Raw genomic sequence first — 20,453 nt, forward strand, 5'->3', positions numbered from 1 at the left:
GTATTCCACTGTGTATGTGTACCACATATTCTTAATCCATTCATATGACATTTAGGTTGTTTCCATGTCCTGGCAATTGTGAATAGCATAGCAACATTATTCTTAACAGCCAAAAAGTAGACACAAATGTCCCTCAGCAGATGAATTTATAATTAAAATGTGGTATATGCATATGAAAAGATATATTCAGTAATAAAAAGTAGAGATACATGTTACAACATGGATGAACCTTAAAAACATGCTATGTGAAAGGAGCCAATCACAAAAGACCACATACTGAATGGTTCCATTTATGTGAAATGTCCAGAATAGACAAATCCATAGAGATAGAAAGTAGATTAAGGTTGGAAGGAAGATGCAGGGGTAGGCAAGAGAGTGAGTGCTGATGCATACAGGGTTTTGGGGGGGGGCTGGGGGGTATTGTTGCAAATGTTATAATTTTGACTGTGATAGTGATTGTAAGACTCTGCTAATATACCAAAAAACTGAATTGTACACTTTGAACAAATAAATTGTACGGCATGAAAACTACATCTCAATAAAGCTGTTATGCAAAAAAAAAAAGGAAGAAGAAAGAAACAAAGATAAATAAATTTGAAAAGAAAGAAAATAAGCAGGGAAATAAAAGAACTTACTCAGAGTAAAGTGGTCAGGAGAGAGCTGATCAGGAATTGCGCCTCTTCCCCTCCCTCTACTCTCTGCAGACACCTGACTCTCAATTAACTCCCCATCTTTCTTTCCTTCCTTCCCCATTTTTCTTTCTTTTTTTCTTTTTTCTTTCTTTCTTTTGCCCTTTTTCTTCCTCCTCATGCCTTTCTTTCCTCCCTTTCTTTTTTCTGCCCCTTTTCCTTCCTCCTTTGCCTTTTCCTTCTTTTCTTTCCTACTTCTTTCTTTTTCATTAAATGTACATTCAGTGATCCCAATATCATAGCTGCAAGAAATCACAAAGCTGGATTGTTCAGCTGGATTGTTCAAGCTTAGCAGGTGGACATATGTGTGGCTCTTCAGGAGGGATGTACAGGGTGCAGGGTCCCCTGCTCCCACTTAACAGCAGGGGCTGGTTGGGAAGTGTGCTAGGCTAGAGCAGAGCTCCTGGGACTGGTCCTGGGGCGCAAGGGCCTGAAACGATGCACAATTGCTGCGCCTCTTGTCCACCCGGCAGCGTTTTTTGCTCTTTTTCTCGGGGTATGAGTTCCGCTCTGATTATCCTTTTGCATTTTGTCCCATTTTAAACTTCTCAGCTCTCCTTAAGGCGGCAGCAAGTAAGTGAGAGATTGAATGAATGGGCCGTCTTCAGTGAAAAGAACAAGGAGCTTTGCGAATGGTTGACTCAGATGGAAAGCAAGGTTTCTCAGAATGGAGACATCCTCATTGAAGACATGATTGAGAAGCTCAGGAAGGTATGGGATACGTGGCTACCCGGGTTTTACTCTTCATAATGCTTGGGCGTTCTTTAACAGGTACAGAGATGCAATACCCCTAATTACTTCCCCGATGAAAGATCACGCTTTACATATAAAATAAACTTGCCTGGAGGTGGCTCCTTTACATACAAAAGATATGAATATTTTTTCGATTTGTGATGAAATGGAGTACCTGCTGATAGAAGATGTGCAGTATTTTTGGATCTTATCTACCTGCTAATCATCCCTGCCTGCTAAGGAGGGATGATTAATGTGTATTAGTTTCCTTTCTTTTTTTTAATTGTAATTGATTTACTGTTTGTTTTTATTTTTTAAATTTTTTTATTTTTTGTCTTTTTAGGGTTGCACCTGTGACATATGGAGGTTCCCAGGTTAGGGGTCGAATTGGAGCTGTAGCCACCAGCCTACACCACAGCCACAGCAACGTGGGATCCAAGCCGCATCTGAAACCTACACCACAGCTCATGGCAATGCTGGATCCTTAACCCACTGAGTGAGGCCAGGGATCGAACCCGCTTCCTCATGGATGCTAGTCAGGTTCACTAACCACTGAGACATGACAGGAACTCCCTTTACTGTTGTTTTTAAAGAGGTGAAATCACTAGAGAAGAACTAAAAGAAAAAATTCCTAGACTTGATTAAACTGACATTTTCTCTATAAAAAATGATTCATAGAGGAAGTAAGACTTTCCTAGAATTTTAGCTTTGTAGTATTTTCAAGTTATATATTATTATTAAGTTATTTTATATGTGCATATGGATCCAGAATGTTTTTCATGTCTATGTAGGACTTATCAGATTTACGAGCATTTAAAAATGGTTTTGAGGGAGTTGTGAGGATATAGGTTCTATCCCTGGACTCGCTCAGTGGGTTAAGGATCCAGCATTACCTGGAGCTGTGGTGTAGGTCACCAGCCTGCCTCAGATCCTGTGTTGCTGTGGCTCTGGCATAGGCCAGGCATAGCTCCAGTTAGACCCCTAGTCTGAGAACTTCCACATGCCACAGGTGCAGCCGTAAAAAGCAAAAATAAATAAATAAATAAAAATAAAAAATGGTTTTGATGATTTCAGTGATGTTTCCACACTGCTTTTGAACAATTAATCATTTAAATTTTATATGTCTCCTAAGTGCGTATCACCAGTGACATATAATGCATTTTCCCAATTTACTCATTTATTGTCTGTCTTAGAGTGAAAGCCCCACTGAACTGTAAGCTTCGTGGAACAGGGACTTCGTCTATTTTTTACATTCCTGTATCTCCTGTACCCAGAGCAATGCCTGACTCAGTCATTATTTATTGAATAAATGAATTATAGCTTCATTCATTCTGAAAAGAAAGATAAATAATTATTAGGAAAAGTTTTCTTTGTCCATGCACATCCATGGAGAGAAAAATAAAAACTCCAAAGCCCACATGTAATATTAATAACGTTATAGGTTTCCACTTAAAAGTGCAAGTTCTAAGCCAGCATTAGTATAGTTGATATTGTAAACCTTTCAAATGTGGACTGAGATGTTACAGATTTCATTTTCGCATCTGCTCCCAGCTCTGCACTTTGCTAGTTTCTGGGTATCAGAAAATGCTCTACTAGACATGATTAGTGTGTAATAGGTGTTACAGTGAAGTTTCCTATAGAATAAGTTTTGGTTAAATGTATTTATACTCCCACTGATTTTTGTCATGAAATTAAAGATGCGTATTTTGGAGGTATGCAAAAAAACTCTCTTGGACACAATACAGTCATAAGTTGAAATTTAAAAAAAACTTTAGCTTGACACACAGATAATTTTGTTACAATATTTGGTACAATGTTAGGAATAATTTTTAAAATACTAACTATTACTATTTTGTATAAATAGTTGTATAAAAAGCTCTTTGGGTAAAAAGTTGTAGACTTTTTTTTTTTTTGTCTTTTTGCATTTTTCTTGGGCCGCTCCCGTGGCACGTGGAGGTTCCCAGACTAGGGGTCAAATTGGAGCTGTAGCCACCGGCCTACGCCAGAGCTACAGCAACATGGGATCCGAGCTGTGTCTGCAACCTACACCACAGCTCATGGCAACGCCGGATCCCTAACCCACTGAGCAAGGCCAGGGATCGAACCTACAACTTCACGGTTCCTAGTCGGATTCGTTAACCACTGAGCCACCACGGGAACTCCAAAAAGTTGTAGACTTTAAAAAGCCTTTATGAGCTGGCCCCATGTGGTGTCTCTTTTGTAAAGAAAAATGACCTGGAGGCTTGGTAACTCTGACAACTTAGATAAAAGTAATTAATAAACAGACTGTGACCACGATATTGGTCCCTACTGGCATTAACACTCAAAGACATTTTACTTTAAACACAACCCGAGAGGATTATTTGACTATAAGTACTATTTTAGACTTGGAGTAATTTCCTTGAAATAAACATTTCTCAGTAAAATCATCTCAAAGTGGTAGTGACTTATAACTATGAATAAGCATATGCATGTATTGGTCTTTGACTCCCATGAGGTTGAAGTAACACTGAAAAGAGAGTAGGTGGGGTGCTGGGCCTGAGGAGGGACTCAATACTGTGACAGTAAAATTTCACTGGCTCCGCCCATTCTTTGGGGGCCTTATTTGCTTAGGTAACTCTTGTTACCAAGATAACTTTAGAGCAAGGGATGCTTACAATATCCATATGCCTGCAATACCTGTCTTGGTATATTATTTTGCTGAGAAAATATTTGTTGCCTAATAGGAGCTTAAGCCTGAAATGGAAAAGTTGATTCTAAAGTTTGGATCCTGACACTGAAAGAAAAAAGATCATTGGTCCAGAGGCTAAGGGAGGTGGCGGGGGAGGGGGCAAGTAAAGTTCAAAGTGAGATGTCCTTTCATCATCATTTAAATCCTACTGTTCAGTGCCCTATCTCTTGCAAATAAACCATATTGAGAGCCTGTTGTCCTTACCTAAAGCAATACTTAAGAGGACCTACTTCAGAATCTGGGTAAATGAAGAAGATTTGAAACCCGCTGATCCTCTAAGCCTAATGGTTATTATTCTTGAGAGTTAATTTGCCAATGATTTATGTGTTGTAAAATATTGGTATTGTAAAGAGGACATCTCTTTAAAGTGAAAGCACCCTTTTAAAACATTCTGCACAAATAACAATTAACACACGCATACATATATGCATTATATATGAATGTATATATACGTTAGCCTCTTGGCAGCTATTTGTATGAGGATTGATTCGAAATATAACATCTGATTGGTGAGTCAGCAATAAGGGATTACTTCCCAGTGCTAGAATCCTTCAAGTTTTGCCTTTTGTTCCTATGTATACGTTTATTGGGTGTTTTCAGGTCAACATTAAGTAAATAGAAAGCACTCGCCCCCCCCTCCCTTTAAGAACGTCTATATGAAAAGTTAATTGGACTTTGCCTCCATACCGAAAACACTGGGTACGACTAATTCTTGTGCAGTTGGGCTGATAGTCACACAGTGTTCCTTATGCCTGAACTATTTCCACACAGTGGAAAACTGTAATTATCATGTTTCAACTACAGCCCGACTAAATGCATCAAGAATATGCTTTCTGACTTCTCCGATTGCTACTTATTACCCAGGATTATCAAGAGGAAATTGCTATTGCCCAAGAGAACAAAATACAGCTCCAGCAAATGGGAGAGCGACTTGCTCGAGCCAGCCACGAAAGCAAAGCCTCTGAGATTGAATACAAGCTCGGGAAGATCAATGACCGGTGGCAGCATCTCCTGGACCTCATGGCAGCCAGGTACAAAGGACCCTGGTCAATAGGACACGTGTGCAGACTCTCAAAGCATTCGGTCCACCTTCCATTTCAGCTAAAGATAATCCAGTAAATCTCCGAGTTCTTTATCCCACCGTTTTAGCTCATGCTCATCTCATAAATGTCACTTTCATTAACTTTAAAATTCTCCTTATTTCACAAACTTAGTGGTGTTCGCATTTGACCAAAAGAAAGAAAATCATATCCAAACTCCACTCCCAAGAGAAAATTCTTTGTTTGGGGGCTTCATGGTATTCAATTTCCTAGAGGGAAGAAGTTGAAACTACTGACCAGTAACTGTGGAGAGTGTGTTTTTCTGAACTGGCAAAATACGTGTGTGTGTGTGTGTGTGTGTACACACACATTCATATTCATATACACACATATATATAATCATGTTGCTACTATATTTATGATTGGAAAGGTGTGGCAAGTGTGGCAATAAAGCGAATTATCACCCCTCTGCTTAGTTGTAAAAAGAATCTGCTGCATTACTGTAACTTTTTACTTTGCTTTAGTGATAACTGTAAGTGTCTGCCTTGTATCTGAGAGGAATGTTACATTCAGTTTCTGTTCTAGAAGTGAGCAAAAGGGATGAAAGTCAAAAAGAAACAGTATCTAAGGGTCTTTACTATCAGTAGAAAGCCTGATGTGATTGAATTAGGCATGGCGTTATTTGATATAAAAAAGAAAGAACTAAGTAGATGCTTTACTTGAGAGGAACTCTGCTTCATGCTGGGATGGCCTCCATGAAGGCAGGGGTCCGTTCTATTCGGTGTGTATCACAAGCTCCAAGAACAGTGCCTGAACCCAGTTTGAGCTCAGCAAGTATTTGAATGAACGTGTGAATGAATCCTTAAATGTTTGAATAGATAGTCTTCTCTGTGGCAGTTAGGAGAGTTGGAATACTTCGGAATCCCAGCCACTTTGGAGCTATCCCCAAATAGGCTTTTTTGAAAATCTGGGCTCTTCTCCTTAGCATGCTGCATGAAAGAGGGACATGAAATAGTGCCTTTTGAATACTCGGTGCCCACAAAAACTGCATGTGGGCATGGCATCTCCATATGTTGATTTTGAAAATATTTAGTGTATTTTTTTTCTAGAAGGAAGTTATCAAAGTGGGTCTAATTTAAGAAGGTGAGTTATAATTTATTTTAGTAATAATGAAACAAAGATGGAGTACATGTTTGCCAATTTTTTACATTTAGTTTTCATTTTACATTGAAGTATAGTTGATTTGCAGTGTTGCTTCAGGTGTATAGCAAAGTAATTCAGTTATATATGTATATAGATCCATTCTTTTTCAGCTTCAGGTGTACAGCCAAGTGATTCAGTTATACATGTATATAGGTCCATTCTTTTTCATTTTTCCCACATAGGTTATTATAGAATATTGAGTAGAGTTCCCTGTGCTATAGAGTAGGTATTTGTTGATTATCTCTTTTATTGGTAGTAGTGTGTATATGTTCATCCCTACAAATTTTTTAAATGTTTAACAGCCGGGCTGTAAATTAACACTTATTGAACACTTAGTTTGCACCAACAGCCATGCTACAGGCTTCATATACATCTCTCATGTGCAATTCACAACACCCTTTGAGGTTGGTATTATTATTATACCTACTTTCCAGATTCGGAAGGAGAGGCTCAGACTTGCCCAAGGTCACTCGCACACCAAGTGGCAGAGTCTCTGATCTCCGACTTCACAGGCCATGCCCTGGGGTTCCACACACCCCCGCCTGCCAACCGTATGACGTCTCTGTCCCTGTTCTAGGGAATGCGATTAAAAGAAAAGTAGGTTCTGTTATTTATTTCTTCAGTGTAACTTCCCAGTCCTTTGTAAAATACTGAGAGCAACTGTGAGAGATTTGGGGGCACAAGAACAGAGGCCCCTTTCTTCAAGGGGTTCATGGTGGGAATGCAGACATGCAAAGAGAATAAGCAAAATGATGGACTAAGTGCCCTGGTAAAAGTACTGCAAGAGATGGAAACATACGGTTCAGCTTAAACCACCCTAAGTATTTAGGCAAATGTAGGTTTTATTTATTTATTTATTTGTCTTTTTAGGGAGGCACCCGAGGCATATGGAGGTTCCCAGGCTAGGGGTCAAATCGGAGCTGTAGCCACCGGCCTAGGTCAGAGCCGCAGCAACGCCAGATCCGAGCTGCTTCTGTGACCTACACTACAGCTCACGGCAACACCGGATCCTTAAGCCACCGAGCAAGGCCAGGGATCGAACCCGCAACTTCATGGTTCCTAGTCGGACTCATTAACCACTGAGCCACAACGGGAACTCCAAATGTAGGTTTTAGAATCCCAGTGCTAGGTTTATCCTCACTCCTCAGTCACTGATAACCAAATCTTATTTCAGAGGGAGGAACTGAAGCCCTTTGTGCTATAAATACCCTTCTGCGGGAAGCTGCCCACTTGGTAAACATCCCTGGGTTTTTTGTTTTTGTTTTTTTTTTTTTTTGGTCAGATTATGACTCATGGATTGGCTGGCACTGCTGGGTAATCCAGTTAAACTAGGTAATATTCTTTTCTAAATTTCAGTGGTCCGGTGGTGTGGAATATGGGGTTGCACTAGGTCATAATGTTTTACATTTAATTCAATATAATATAATCATATATGCCCGGCAACACACAACGATACAGAAAAGAAGTTAGGTGTTTCCTCCTCAAAGTCATGTTTATAACATTTCTGTCAGGTTTTTCAGTCAAGAATTTTTTAGATGTTGTTGAGTTTATGTTTCCAAAGACACATTAGTAAATTTGAATCAATTAAATATGGGATGCAAAGGCTTGCACATTAGTCACTAAGACGCTCGTATGTTTCTACTTTTCTAGAGTCTCATCATTCACAGATGTAATATTGTCCATTTCTAATTATCTCCTTCCAACATAAATCAGATGACACGTTGACCATTAATTTGTCCTGGGATTTAATATCACACTGGATTCATAATTCCTTGAAGCTTCTCCTAAATGGCATTCAGCCATCACACATTAGCTTTCCATTTTTTGGGTTTTCAGCGCTTGGCTAGTGCGCGGGCTAGCTGACCATCTCCCACACCCATCTTCAGCGCTGACCTGCGAGATGAAATATTAACTTTCTATGAGTCAGTCTTACTCACTACTCTTCCCTTTTCCAAAGTGTTTTTTTTTTTTTTAAAAAAAAGCATTGATTTAGTAAAGCAGAACCTAACTGATGCCTTCTGATATTTCAGTTTTGGTGCTCTTGTGGGAATGGGAAGGTTATTTTTGAGGATGATCGTATTTTCAGGTGAACAGCTTCCCAGCTAACAAAAATATGGGAAGAAAGAAAGGAAAGAAAGAAAGGAAGGAAGAGAGAGAGAGAGAAGAAGAAGAAAGAAAGAAAGAGAGAGTGAGAGAAAGAAAGAGAGAGAGAGGGAGGGAGGGAGGGAGGAAAGATTCACTGATACTAACCTGTTATATACAAATAGAATGCATAATTTTGCGTCAGTTTCCTCTGTGGACTAGCTTAGGCTATTCTAAGTACAAAGTAGATGTGTTTTGCATTGACTTTCTTAAACTGTCATTCAGCATTATCAGCTTTTTAGGGTAACAAAAACTTTTGCCCCATTATAATGGATAATTATAATGGAGCGTAATGGAGAATGTTCTAATATGCCTTCTAGAACTGTTCAGTCCAGCATAGCAGTCATTAGCTCCCTGTGGCGGTTTAAATTCGTTAAAATGGTATACCATTAAATGAGAGTTTAATTTTCGTTATAGTCCCTTGTACGAGGCACATTTCCAGTGTTCAGGAACCACTTGATAATAGCAGCTACCTGACGAGATACCACAGACACAGACCATTTTCATCATCCCAGAAAGTTCTGGTCACTGCTGGCCTGGGCAACTACAAGCATTTCTGAGCCTTTGGCTTTCGTTAAGAGTCAGCATAAGAAAGAGTCATTGGGAGTTTCCACTGTGGTGCAGCGGGTTAATGATCCGGCCTGTCTCTGTGGAGGTGCCTGTTCGATCCCCAGCCCAGGGTAGTGGGTTAAGGATCCAGTGTTGCTGCATCTGTGGTGCAGGTCACAGCTCCAGCTCGGATTCAGTCCCTGGCTCAGGAACTTCTATATGCCATGGGGGCAGCTGAAAAAAACAAACAAACAAAGACCTCCAAAAATCAAAGAAACAGTCATTGGTGTAACTGTAATTTCTGTAAAACTGTCTTCAAGGATGCTGACTCTCATTTTATCAGTGAACCCTGTGCAAAAACCCACACAGCAATTTCTCCACAGCCTAGGTAGGACTAATAGAAAATGCCTCTTAGCATTAGTTGTTCAGAGCTTCCAATAATAGAGACTGCATTATTAAATATTTCCCCTCTTGATATCTAGGAAGATCAGACTCAGGATGTTTGCTCTGTTGTAATGCCTTTTCTCTTTTAATTGAACTAGTGTCTCTAATAAAAGGATATTCTTCTCCCCTGTACCAAACCTAAAAACCCATCGCCAAAAACAAAGCACATGTTCATTATCTGGGTTTTTTTTTAATAACAGCTTTATTGGGATATAATTCACATACTGTACAATTCATCTGTCAAAAGTACACAATTCAGTGATTTTTAGTGTATTTACAAAGCTGTGCATCCATCCCCATCATCAATTTTAAAACATTTTCATCAACCCCAAATAAAAACTTCAGTCACCTTTTTTCCCCTCTGTCCTTCCTTCCGCCAGTCCCAGGCAACTACTAATCCATTTCCTACCTGTTTAGAGTACCTGTTCTGGACAGTTCATACACATAGAATCATACAGTGTGTGGTCCTTGGTGGCTAGTTTTTTAAAAATCTGTGTTGTATTATTATTCCCTTAAACATTATATAGAAGTAAAAGCAAATATAATTTTTTTTAAACTGTCGAATGCCTCCTGTGTATGAAGCACTTGTCCTGCATGTTGCTGCAGGGCAGACGTTGGCAAGCCTTCTGCTTAGGGCCGTATAGTAAACATTCTAGGCTTTGTGGGCTGACAGTCCCTGACAAAGCTCTCTGCCCTTGCATCACAAAAGCAGCCTGAGACAGTATGTGAAGAAGTGCGATGGGTCCCAGGAACATTTTATTACCCAAACAGGTGGCAGCCGTAGTTCACACACCGCCCCTCCTGGGGGAAGTGAAGCTGAAAAAGAAAATGGCTTCTAACCAAATAAGGCTGCAAAGTGAGGATACACGGGGCCCCTCCTGTCAGGGCCTTCCTTTTTCTGTTGCATCTTCCTGCTCTCTCTCCTCCCTCTGGCCAGGCCAGACCTTAAATCTTCTTTACGCTCTTCCTTTTCTCCAGATGAGATCAGATTCTTCTTATCTGCTCAGCAGGCTTTCTGCCAGAGTCCGTAGCATTTCCCTTGACTGTAATAAATACCTCGTGTGACAGATTATTCCAGGTTTCTTTCCTGAAATGCAAGTGTATCTAACTTGGTCACCACAGTAATCCCAGAACTTAACGTGGTTTTGCATCTAACGGTCGCTCCAGTATGTGTTGAGTGTCTCATTCTGGGACATAGGAGGAAAAGCACCCCACCTGCATATACGAGTATAGCAGAGCCTGAGCCTGGGGCTTCATATGCCTGAATGACAAGGTATTTCTGCTTCACCTGCACTTGTGATTTTAGGCAAGTTACTATCTTCCTAGTGCCTCAATGACATGATATAAAAGGTTATCAGGAAGATTCAATGAGGCGGTTGCTATTTTATCACTTAGCACAGTGAAGTGTGTGATAAATGTCACCTCTCATCCCAGAGGGAGTTTAGAAGCTTGTGCAGCACGGGGGAGGCTTTGCAAGGTTGTAGCAGCTGCCCTCAGGAGGCATTTCAGTCTCATGGGAGTTCTGCCAAAACTAGAGGAAAAGAAAACTTAATTCCTGGAGTGGCGTGGCTGGTGTTACCTGATGGTGATCCATTCCAAAAAGCCAGGCCAGGGTCGGGAATGGTTTGTTGCACCAAGCCTGGAAGTGACACAAAAGTAATCATGAGTCCTTGATTGACTTCACCTTGTTCTGGCTGGGTGACCTAGGGCTTACTGTATAAACCTCTCTGAGCCCCAGATTCCTCATTTTCAAAATGTTCATTAAAATAACTGCCACATCTCTAATAAGACAACATAGAGAAAAGAACTATGTATAGTATAAAATGCTGTATAACATGATTTATCCAATATTTTCCCTATTGATGGAAAATGATGTTATTGCCATTTTTTGCTACTATAATAATTGTATCTTTCAAGTCCTGCCATATATTTAGTTCAATGGAATAAATATACCGTGCTAAGGATAATGAACATGGGGGAAAAAATTAACCCATGGGAAAAACTAAACAAAGTAAAACGGAATTAAACTTAGGAAATAATGGCAATAAAAAAACATTTAAAGATTCCAGAGTTTTTAAAAAATGTTAGTCATAATCAAGAAAAAATAAATTTGCCTGCTATTGAGCAACTATACGTATTCCTTTAACCAAATTTGCATATTTATATTCCTGATTGTTATAAATAATATATCAGTGGAATGGTGGGTTTTATAAAGAATTCACAATAGTATAAGCTCTAAGTAGCAAGATTTTAAAAATGATTTTATCTATAACTAAGTTTCCTGGAATTTTTTTAAATGTAAAATACAGATTTTTTTCTTTTATAAAGAAAATGTATTGCTATTTTAAAAGTAATCAACTCATACAAACAGAACCAAATGCTTTGTTTTGGTTTAGTTATAATTCATCATATTAGCTTTTTTAAAGAAAATTAGCAAATGCTCATTATCTGTTTATATATTTGTAATTTATTTGTGTGTATGTATTTTAAAAATCCAAAAAAGGATTTAAAAACAGACAGTACTAGTCATATTTTATTAAGTGACTTATGATGAATAATTTGGGAACTTATTTTCTTTAAGAGCTTAAATTAGGAAATTAATATAGAATCAGCGCAGAAAATTTAGGAACTCTTGAAATTCACATAAGGGAAAAAAAAAAGTTGTCTGGGATTTCACCAAGCAATGAACAGATACTTTTTTAAATTACCGTAAAATGAGCGTGTTATTTTTGTCACTTTATATCATTATTTTTAAAAGGACACTGGTTTATATAAGGGGAGAACAGTATTTCTCCATTACTTTTCATGCTTAAATAGTCTGTTCAAAAGTGAAAACCAAGCACTTTCCCACAGAATATCTTTTCCAAGCCGCCTTTCCCCCAAGCCCCTGAAACTCCTACTTACACCACTTAGCTGGCAAATCACACTCTTCAAAAAAGAAGTTGCTCCTTTTTGCTGCTCCAGTGTGCTGTACTTGTGGAGGTTTTGCTTGTTTGCATTTGGGTCATGAGGCTTGTCAAGTGTCCTTTCCAACTTAACAGACAGCCTGCAAGGAAAGTCGAAGGTCCTTCCAGAATGCAGAATGGCAGAGTGTCTACAGCCGGCCTTATTTTTGAGACCCTTCTTTCTTTAGACCTGGAGCCTCCGCCTCCTTGCAGATTACACTGAGCCTTTTGCCTTCTTACACTCGTGGCCTACATTCCAGGGATCAAGCCTGCCACATGTTAATGAATGTAGGTTTTATTTAGAAACATGACCACTTGTCACTCACTGCTCAGTGTCATATTATCAGGCAGAGAGACTTACCAACATTTGTCTGGAGTGAGCATTTTCATACTTCCATACACAGACGGGGGGATCGTTCATCCCCACGCAGGATTTAGCCTTTTGCTCTGCAAACCCAACTTTTGCAAGTGGAACCTTGATGGTGGTGGCGGAAGACCCGTGTGCCCCAAGGATGGCCGAGGACGGCTGTGCGGATGCAGACCTCCCAGACTGTAACTGCGATGTCACAAGGCAGGCATTTCCTTGAGTTTCCTCCATTGTGCACAGCTTTCGGGTTACGTGGGGTTGGAGGACCGGCTGCTGGAGCTTTGATCCTGATTGTTTTTGCCAGTGTTAAGTGGAGAGGATGGGTCTTAGGAGCTGGTTGGCCCCGTACTCCTCAGCGTTGTTTGTTGGTTTGTTTTCTTGTCCCCCTACCGGGCATGCGGTGCTGAAGGAAAAGGTTGATGGACTTTGTTATGGCTCCCATATTCCATGTGTCTCTGCACTGGATACGTCATGCAAGGGGTATGGTTACAGTAGAGAGCCAGAGACACAGGAAAGAGATTCAGAAAAGGATCCAGTGAGAAGATCCTGTTAGTCCATCAGCTGCTATTTAAAGAGTCGGCTCCTGATAAAACTGAAATTCAGCCATAGCCACAGCTCTGTAGCTGAAAGCTTTCCCTTTATTAATAAAAGTCTACTCTATCTCAGGGCGCTGGAGAGTTTCGTGTGTGAGGGAAAGTTGTTTCTGTTTAGGTGTGTCAGTAGGTTTTTGGTCACTGACTAGTATAATGGTTTTAAAATGTATGTGCAAAATGTAGAAATTTATGTCTGAAAGAGTACTTTAGTACCCTATGCAAATGTAAGTTTGATTTTTTATTCAGTTACAGCAGGAATTTTCATTTTGTTTTAGGCTATTTTTTTTTTTTTTTGCTTTGCAGGGCCATACCTACGACATACGGAAGTTCCCAGGCTAGGGGTTGAATCAGAGCCACTGCCGCAGTCATAGCCACACAAGATCCGAGCAGCATCTGCGACCTTGACCACAGCTCACGGCAACACCAGATCCTTAACCCACTGAGCAAGGCCAGGGATTGAACCTGCATCCTCATGGATACTAGTCGGGTTTGTTACCACTGGGACACATAGGAACTCCTCATTTTGTTTTTAAAAAATATTTTTCTTGTGCCATAGCATGCCCCAAATAAATCTCTACTGATGAATAGGATTTGTTAGTGATACTTTTGGTTCTATTATGTTTAGAATGTGAATTGTTTTGTTTTGGTTTATGGATCTACTAAATTTGTGTAAAAGAAAGTATTGAGGTATATAATAAGAAATCTCCATGTGTGTGTATGTGTGTGTGTGTGTGTGTGTGTGTGTGTGTGTATGTGTATCCATGTGGCAATACTCAGACTCTGGATAACTGGATTTAGCAGTAGACTCCTTCTCAAGAAAGGTCAAGTGCACAGGATGCACATTGAACCATGAAAGGACAACCAGAAGGTGCAGGGACGTACAAGTTCACCAGCCTTGCTAAACTTACCCAGACTTGTGATGTCTCGAAACACCTATTTTGAATTATAATCCTGGATCCTACCAAAAGGAATATTATTCCAACTTCTTACCATGACAGACACATAAAACTATTGTGACACTTTATCCAAAGACTGCCTTTAAAGAAATGATGGGGGGGCAAGGGGGACAGGGGTACATTTCTCACACACACACAAAAAAGAATGATCGTTGTCCAGCAAATACCAAGTTTAATAAGCACAAAGAAGATGTATGGGAGCTTGGTCCCCACTTCCTCTCAGCTCACATCCGCTCCCCCGTGGTGTATTTTATTTGTAGTCAAATATACTTTTTAGAAAATGAGAAAGGAGAACCACTTAAATGTTCACCCTCACTGACTTCACTAAGATTTACACATTCATTTGAAAGAGGAACCTGTCCCTAATGGACGATATGAACAAGCTTTTCCGTGTCACATTGCCCTTGACACAGAGCATTAACTGCTCTGACTATTGGAACCGTACAGTGTTATATACAAGACTGCTAATCCTGTGAATTATTTCGCTACTGTAGACAACATCCAGTGGAACAGTGTTTACCCATATCCCTTTGTGCCTTGGATCTTGTGATCATTTTTGTAAGTGCATTTTGAACCAAGAAAATGAATGAATGTTAGTCCTGAAATAGATCATTTGAAAATATTGGACCTAGAGGAAATTTTAAGTATGCATTTAATAGCAAATAAATTAAAATATATTAACAAGATAAATGGTCTTAGAATACTAATTATTAATGTTTAGCAGGTATTTAAATAGTACCCAACTTTGTGCAAGGCACTGAGCTTTGTATGGCAGACAGAAGCAGAAAGAGGAAACCAAAAGTGGAAATTCACACTTCCAGCTTTTCCAGGAACGTCCATGAGGAAGAGAAACATGGGCGTAAACAGTACCAGGGAGTTTGAACAGGGTAAGAAGGAAGCAGGCACTGAGTGAGGCACCCTTCCAGCCTCGAGCTCCACACAAAACCCAGGTCATGTTATGAGTTTGCTGTAAAACCCCCTCCCAAAGCATGGTCAGCGTTTGGATCCTGCCACATCTGGAGACAGGAAGTTGGTCTGGTCGAGGGAGAGAGGTTCCCACAAGGACATTGTTACTGGGGTAAAACCAGGGCAAACATCTCAGTGCAGTGAGCCATTCTGCAGTCCTGTTCCAGTAGGTTTACTGATTATAAACTGTCCTCTCCGTCTAGGACACTAAAGCAGGATGGCCAAAGTCATACGAAATCCCAAGCCCGTGCCATGGGCATTGGTAGAATATGCACCTTAAAATTTACACCCAGTAGCTATTCTAAAACTGTCATTCACTAACTGGTGCTGTGACCCAGTGACTGGGTGAATTTTTCTGCTGTATCAGAGAAATATGAGTGGGTTGTATATAACAGTTCTTGGAATTATCGATCAAGGTGAACGCCTTGGAATGCCCCGGAGACAGGGTACAGAGTCTCCTTATGAAGCTAATTAGAGAAGTCTTATCTTGAATGGAATTAGGAGACATGATAGACATACCGCAACACATTTTCTATTCCTTATCAATAGAATGAATATAATTTTCAAATGCATATTTTGAAAAAATGTGCCATGAAGGGAACTCCAGGTATTATTATTATTATAATTAGTGAGATATAGATATTATTATCAGAACCTATTATAATGAATCTCCTTTTAAGCACTTGTATGTCAAAGAGGAAAAGTGATTATGTCTTGGACTAGGTGACTAGATTTTTCATTTGAGAGAGGAACATTGGTTTACAGTAACTGTAATAGAAGTGGTGACATCAGTTTTAAGCAATTAAAACTGAATAAAAATGCTCAAAATACTCTGGTTATGAGACATTTTCTTCAGAGAGGTGGCTCCTGTCCAGAGGAGCCTCTCAGAGTCATCAGGGGTGGGGTCGGGAGTGTTGGGGAGAGTTAACAGTGTAGTCTAGCAGCCGTAAGTGGTCCGTACTAGTCCTAGCTTGAGAATCATTTCTTTACTACCCGAAAGCAATAGAGTTAAGAAATCCTAAGTGATTCTGAGCGCATGTTGTCCGTCTTTGAGAACATTCTCCTGCAGATCCCCTGCCTTGAAATCTATCACACCCCTAGAGCTTTAAAAGTCATGTTGCTCTTGACATTTTTTCCAAGCAGATACTCTTGAACTGAGCCAACTTAGCCTCGGAGATGGAAGCACTTTGGTCATCTGCCATCCATTTCTGTAGGAGCAGTGTCTGAAGGTGACCACATTTCCTGAACCAAAAGGTCTAAAATAAAAACTCATAGTCTAAAAGCAGAACTGACTGTTACAGAAGGGCTGTACCAGAAATCACCCCTTGTTTATTAGCCAGAGACTAGCTCATTTCTTTAGTTATTACTGTACTTGGCTGTATTTCATTGTCTCCATGTCCAGATTTCTGGTCAGGTTGTATGTACATTTTGTTAGGAAGATAATCAAGTCATTTCTTTTGTCTTTCTGGCATCTTACGCATAAGGTGTCCACACATGATTGTTAGATAAATGACGTCTTTTTTAATGGGTTTTTACTCCTTCCTGGAGAGAGAGGAAAAACAGTTTGTTGTTATTGTTGTTGTTATTTGAACATGCACAGTAGCGAATACTGTACACCAAATGATTTGGCTGTGCAGATGGAAGGTTGGCTAGGGGTCGATCTCGAACCTACTTATAATCCAAAAGATCTTTAGTGTGATCTGGCATCAGTAAAACTCAATTTGCTAAAGTGCATGTAATAACTCACTGATGTTTATCTTAAGTGCGCTTTCTTTTCTTTTCTTTTTTTTTTTTTTTTTTTTTTTTTTTTTTTTTTTTTTTTTATGCCCCTTCCCTTGGCATGTGGAAGTTCCCTGGCCAGGGACTGAATCTGAGCTGCAGGTGCAGCAACACTGAATCCTTTAACCCACTGTGCCAGGCCAGGGATCAAACCCACACCATCATAGCCACCCATGCCTCTGCCATCAGGTTCTTAACCCACTGCACCACCACCAAAACTCCCTGTGCTTTCTTCTTTTAACTGTGTTTCCACCACACATTTGCTGAAATCCATCCCAGTGGGGCTGCATTGACCAGAACTGTGGATCTTGCAGTCTGTTTGGTGACAGTCTATTGGAAATGTTCATTTTCTTCTCCCAGGTATTCTTCAGAGAGGTATAGATTTTGTATTATTTGTGAAAGTCATCATTACTATGGCACCTTCCGCTATCTGCCTCATTTAAATTTCCCGGGTACCCTTACATCATCTTCTTTTTATAGATGAGGAAACAGAGACACAGGGAGGGTATACACCTCCCCACAGTCACACAGCCAGTAGGCGGCTGAGCCAGGAGGACTTTGGCTTTAGACCCTTTGCTGCCCCGAGGGAGATGTAAGCGAGGCCTCCCTTGAAGTTGACATGTCTGGTTCTCTGCCCACAGGGTAAAGAAGCTGAAGGAGACCTTGGTTGCTGTGCAGCAGCTGGATAAGAACATGAGCAGCCTGAGAACGTGGCTGGCCCACATCGAGTCAGAGCTGGCCAAGCCGATAGTCTACGATTCCTGCAACTCCGAAGAAATACAGCGAAAGCTGAATGAGCAGCAGGTAAAATATAGAACAATGGCCAGAAGGTGAATAGGTTCTTGAATATCTGTCCTCCTGACCAGATTAGAGAGGTGAGTGTGAGATGGAAAATCTGAAGGAAGCTCAGCAGGATTGGTGAGAAAGGGGAGGCGTTGACTAGACAGCTGTCAGGGGCACATTTCCAGGTCACCACAAAGTTTTCTTCGGGGAAGATCTACCCTCATAGGGTTAATGTCACTGGTCCTCCAAGAAGCCATCAAAGATGGTAGTTTTGGTTGAGCTACGATGATGTATCCAACACAGGGCTGACAGTTTTGTTTATGTATTTGTGGGTCACTAACCTGCAACCATCAACATAGAAAGGAGCCTTTTTTCCCCTTGTGTATAGTGTTCTGAAAAAGATTTCAGTGCATACTTCAAGTTGTTAGAGTCTAAAATAATTTCATTTTGCAAGGAGGATTGCATAACCTGCTGAACACATAGTATAATTTCACCTTTGTATGTGCAGCAAACGGCATACAATATACAACCTAACAAAGCAAAGAGGGCAACCCTGAAAAATATATACAGAAGGGATTTTGCTTATTGTTACTCAGCATCGCAGACTCCAGCTGCCAGTAATATGAATAATAAACATGAAGTATGGCTTCTCCATGCTTTTATTTTTTTATTTTTTTATTTTATTTTTTATTTTATTTTATTTTTTTTTTTGCCATTTCTTGGGCCGCTCTTGCGGCATATGGAGATTCCCAGGCTAGGGGTCTAATCGGAGCTGTAGCTGCCGGCCTACGCCAGAGCCACAGCAACGCGGGATCCGAGCCGCGTCTGCGACCTACACCACAGCTCACGGCAACGCCGGATCGTTAACCCACTGAGCAAGGGCAGGGATCGAACCTGAAACCTCATGGTTCTTAGTCGGATTCGTTAACCACTGCACCACAACGGGAACTCCTCTCCATGCTTTTAGATTGTCCTCGAAAATTCCACCCACATTCTGATTATTTCCATCACAATATATTCAAGTTGCTTCACTTTAAAAAAAAAAATGTCCAAACAGACCTATTTCTGCAATCCTATGAAACAGTTTTTATGCTTTACAAACTGTTTAAATCAAAGAGGGTAGATATTAAGATACAATATTTAGGTGGTGGGTTACTTTGATATTTAAATTAGCATTTCTTTTTCAAGAATTTGTTAACAGGACATTTTTCAGTTTTTGTAAAATTAAAACCTTGTCATGGACTCTCTGATGTTTGAAATTCTGATGATTAACTAACGCTGGGGGGGTTGTGGTTGGCTGCCAGTTCCCCAAAGCCTCCTGGAGAACATGTAATGATATCTAGACGTGCTAAGAGTTAAAATACCAATGATCAATATTGCAATTTAGTGAATATAAGAAAATCAAAGCAGTCTCTACTTAAACATGGAAAAATGATTACATGCATTTATATTTGCACCGATTATTAGCACCCCAATAAATGCCAGTACAAAGATTAAAGGTCAAAATCCACAAAGAGAACAGGAGAGAAGATGATAGAGCTGACAGACATCCAAGAGAATCTGGAAGATAGAAAGTAGATAGAGGAAGAGTGAAGGGGCTAGCAGAACGCAGGATGAAGACAGCCAATTCATGCCGCAGCATTCCCGGAAGGTTCACTCAAGAAATAGAAATATCAAGTCTGTAGGGCTTTACATGGAAGATTGCCTGAAAGTCTGAAAAAGGAATGGTTAGACAGACAGATTCCCCCTGAGCCCAGCTAGGCAGGTAACTGCTTCATTTACTCTCTGGACAAGGAAACCAGAGGGACTTTGGGTTTAAAGATGCAGGATGCCAGCAATGTTGAAGCCACTCTATTAAAAATAGATTAAGTGAAAGGTATGAGGCCCACTCTACTGCATCCCTTCCCACAGTGTCACTAGCCAGATTTACAGTGCAGCTAGTATTGATGGCAAGGAGTTTCAAAAACTAGTTCAGTTATTCCATTAAACTACCCCCATCCCCTAAAGATAAAGAAAATGGATCGAATTAGTAATGTAGAAAAAATTTTCCAAGCCGAAAACTACACACTTCTAGAGAACAAACCCTACAAGCGCCCAGGAAAATGCAAAACCAAAGCTATTAAGAAATTTCAGAACATGAAGAATAAAGAGAAGATTTTAAGGTTTCCAAGGTGGAAAAGTTTGATTTCTCCAAAACAATGCTGGAAGCTGGTAGACAATGGCACAATGCCTTCAAAAGGCTGTGAAAAATTTTATGATTTAGAATTATTTTATCTGCCATTTAATAAATAAAACACTTACCTCCTATGTACACATTCACAGGAAGCTAATGAAAGATATGCTACATATGCTGAAATGAGAGGGAAACCTGGGAGGAAGAGAAGGAATTCCCCAAGATGATGGTAAAGGGAAGTCCCGGATGGCAGTGGTATTGCAGCCTAGAGAGAGTGTCCAGACAGGAGTCTGGGCACTATACTTACATCTCCAGGGAGGAAAGCAGTTGAATTAGATTACCTGATGAGCTGAACCATCCT

The 20,453-nt window shown here is 40.2% G+C and overlaps 1 protein-coding gene and 1 long non-coding RNA gene across 2 annotated transcripts in view; one reads left to right on the forward strand and one right to left on the reverse strand.

The window, feature by feature from the left end:
* SYNE1 (spectrin repeat containing nuclear envelope protein 1) overlaps positions 1–20,453 on the forward strand; it is a 486,068-nt gene that overhangs the window by 422,955 nt on the left and 42,660 nt on the right. The window contains 3 exon segments of the mRNA XM_021084410.1: positions 1,242–1,400; positions 5,017–5,183; positions 17,778–17,940. Of these exon segments, the coding sequence (XP_020940069.1) occupies positions 1,242–1,400; positions 5,017–5,183; positions 17,778–17,940 (489 nt within the window).
* Positions 9,714–12,616, reverse strand: LOC102163894. Its single transcript, XR_300629.3, has 3 exons — positions 12,435–12,616; positions 11,110–11,169; positions 9,714–10,617 (listed from the first exon to the last, which is right to left on the reverse strand). It is a non-coding gene; the product is annotated as an uncharacterized LOC102163894 (long non-coding RNA).

This window comes from Sus scrofa, chromosome 1, assembly GCF_000003025.6.
Source record: "Sus scrofa isolate TJ Tabasco breed Duroc chromosome 1, Sscrofa11.1, whole genome shotgun sequence".
In the NCBI taxonomy this organism is placed as follows: Eukaryota; Metazoa; Chordata; class Mammalia; order Artiodactyla; family Suidae; genus Sus; species Sus scrofa.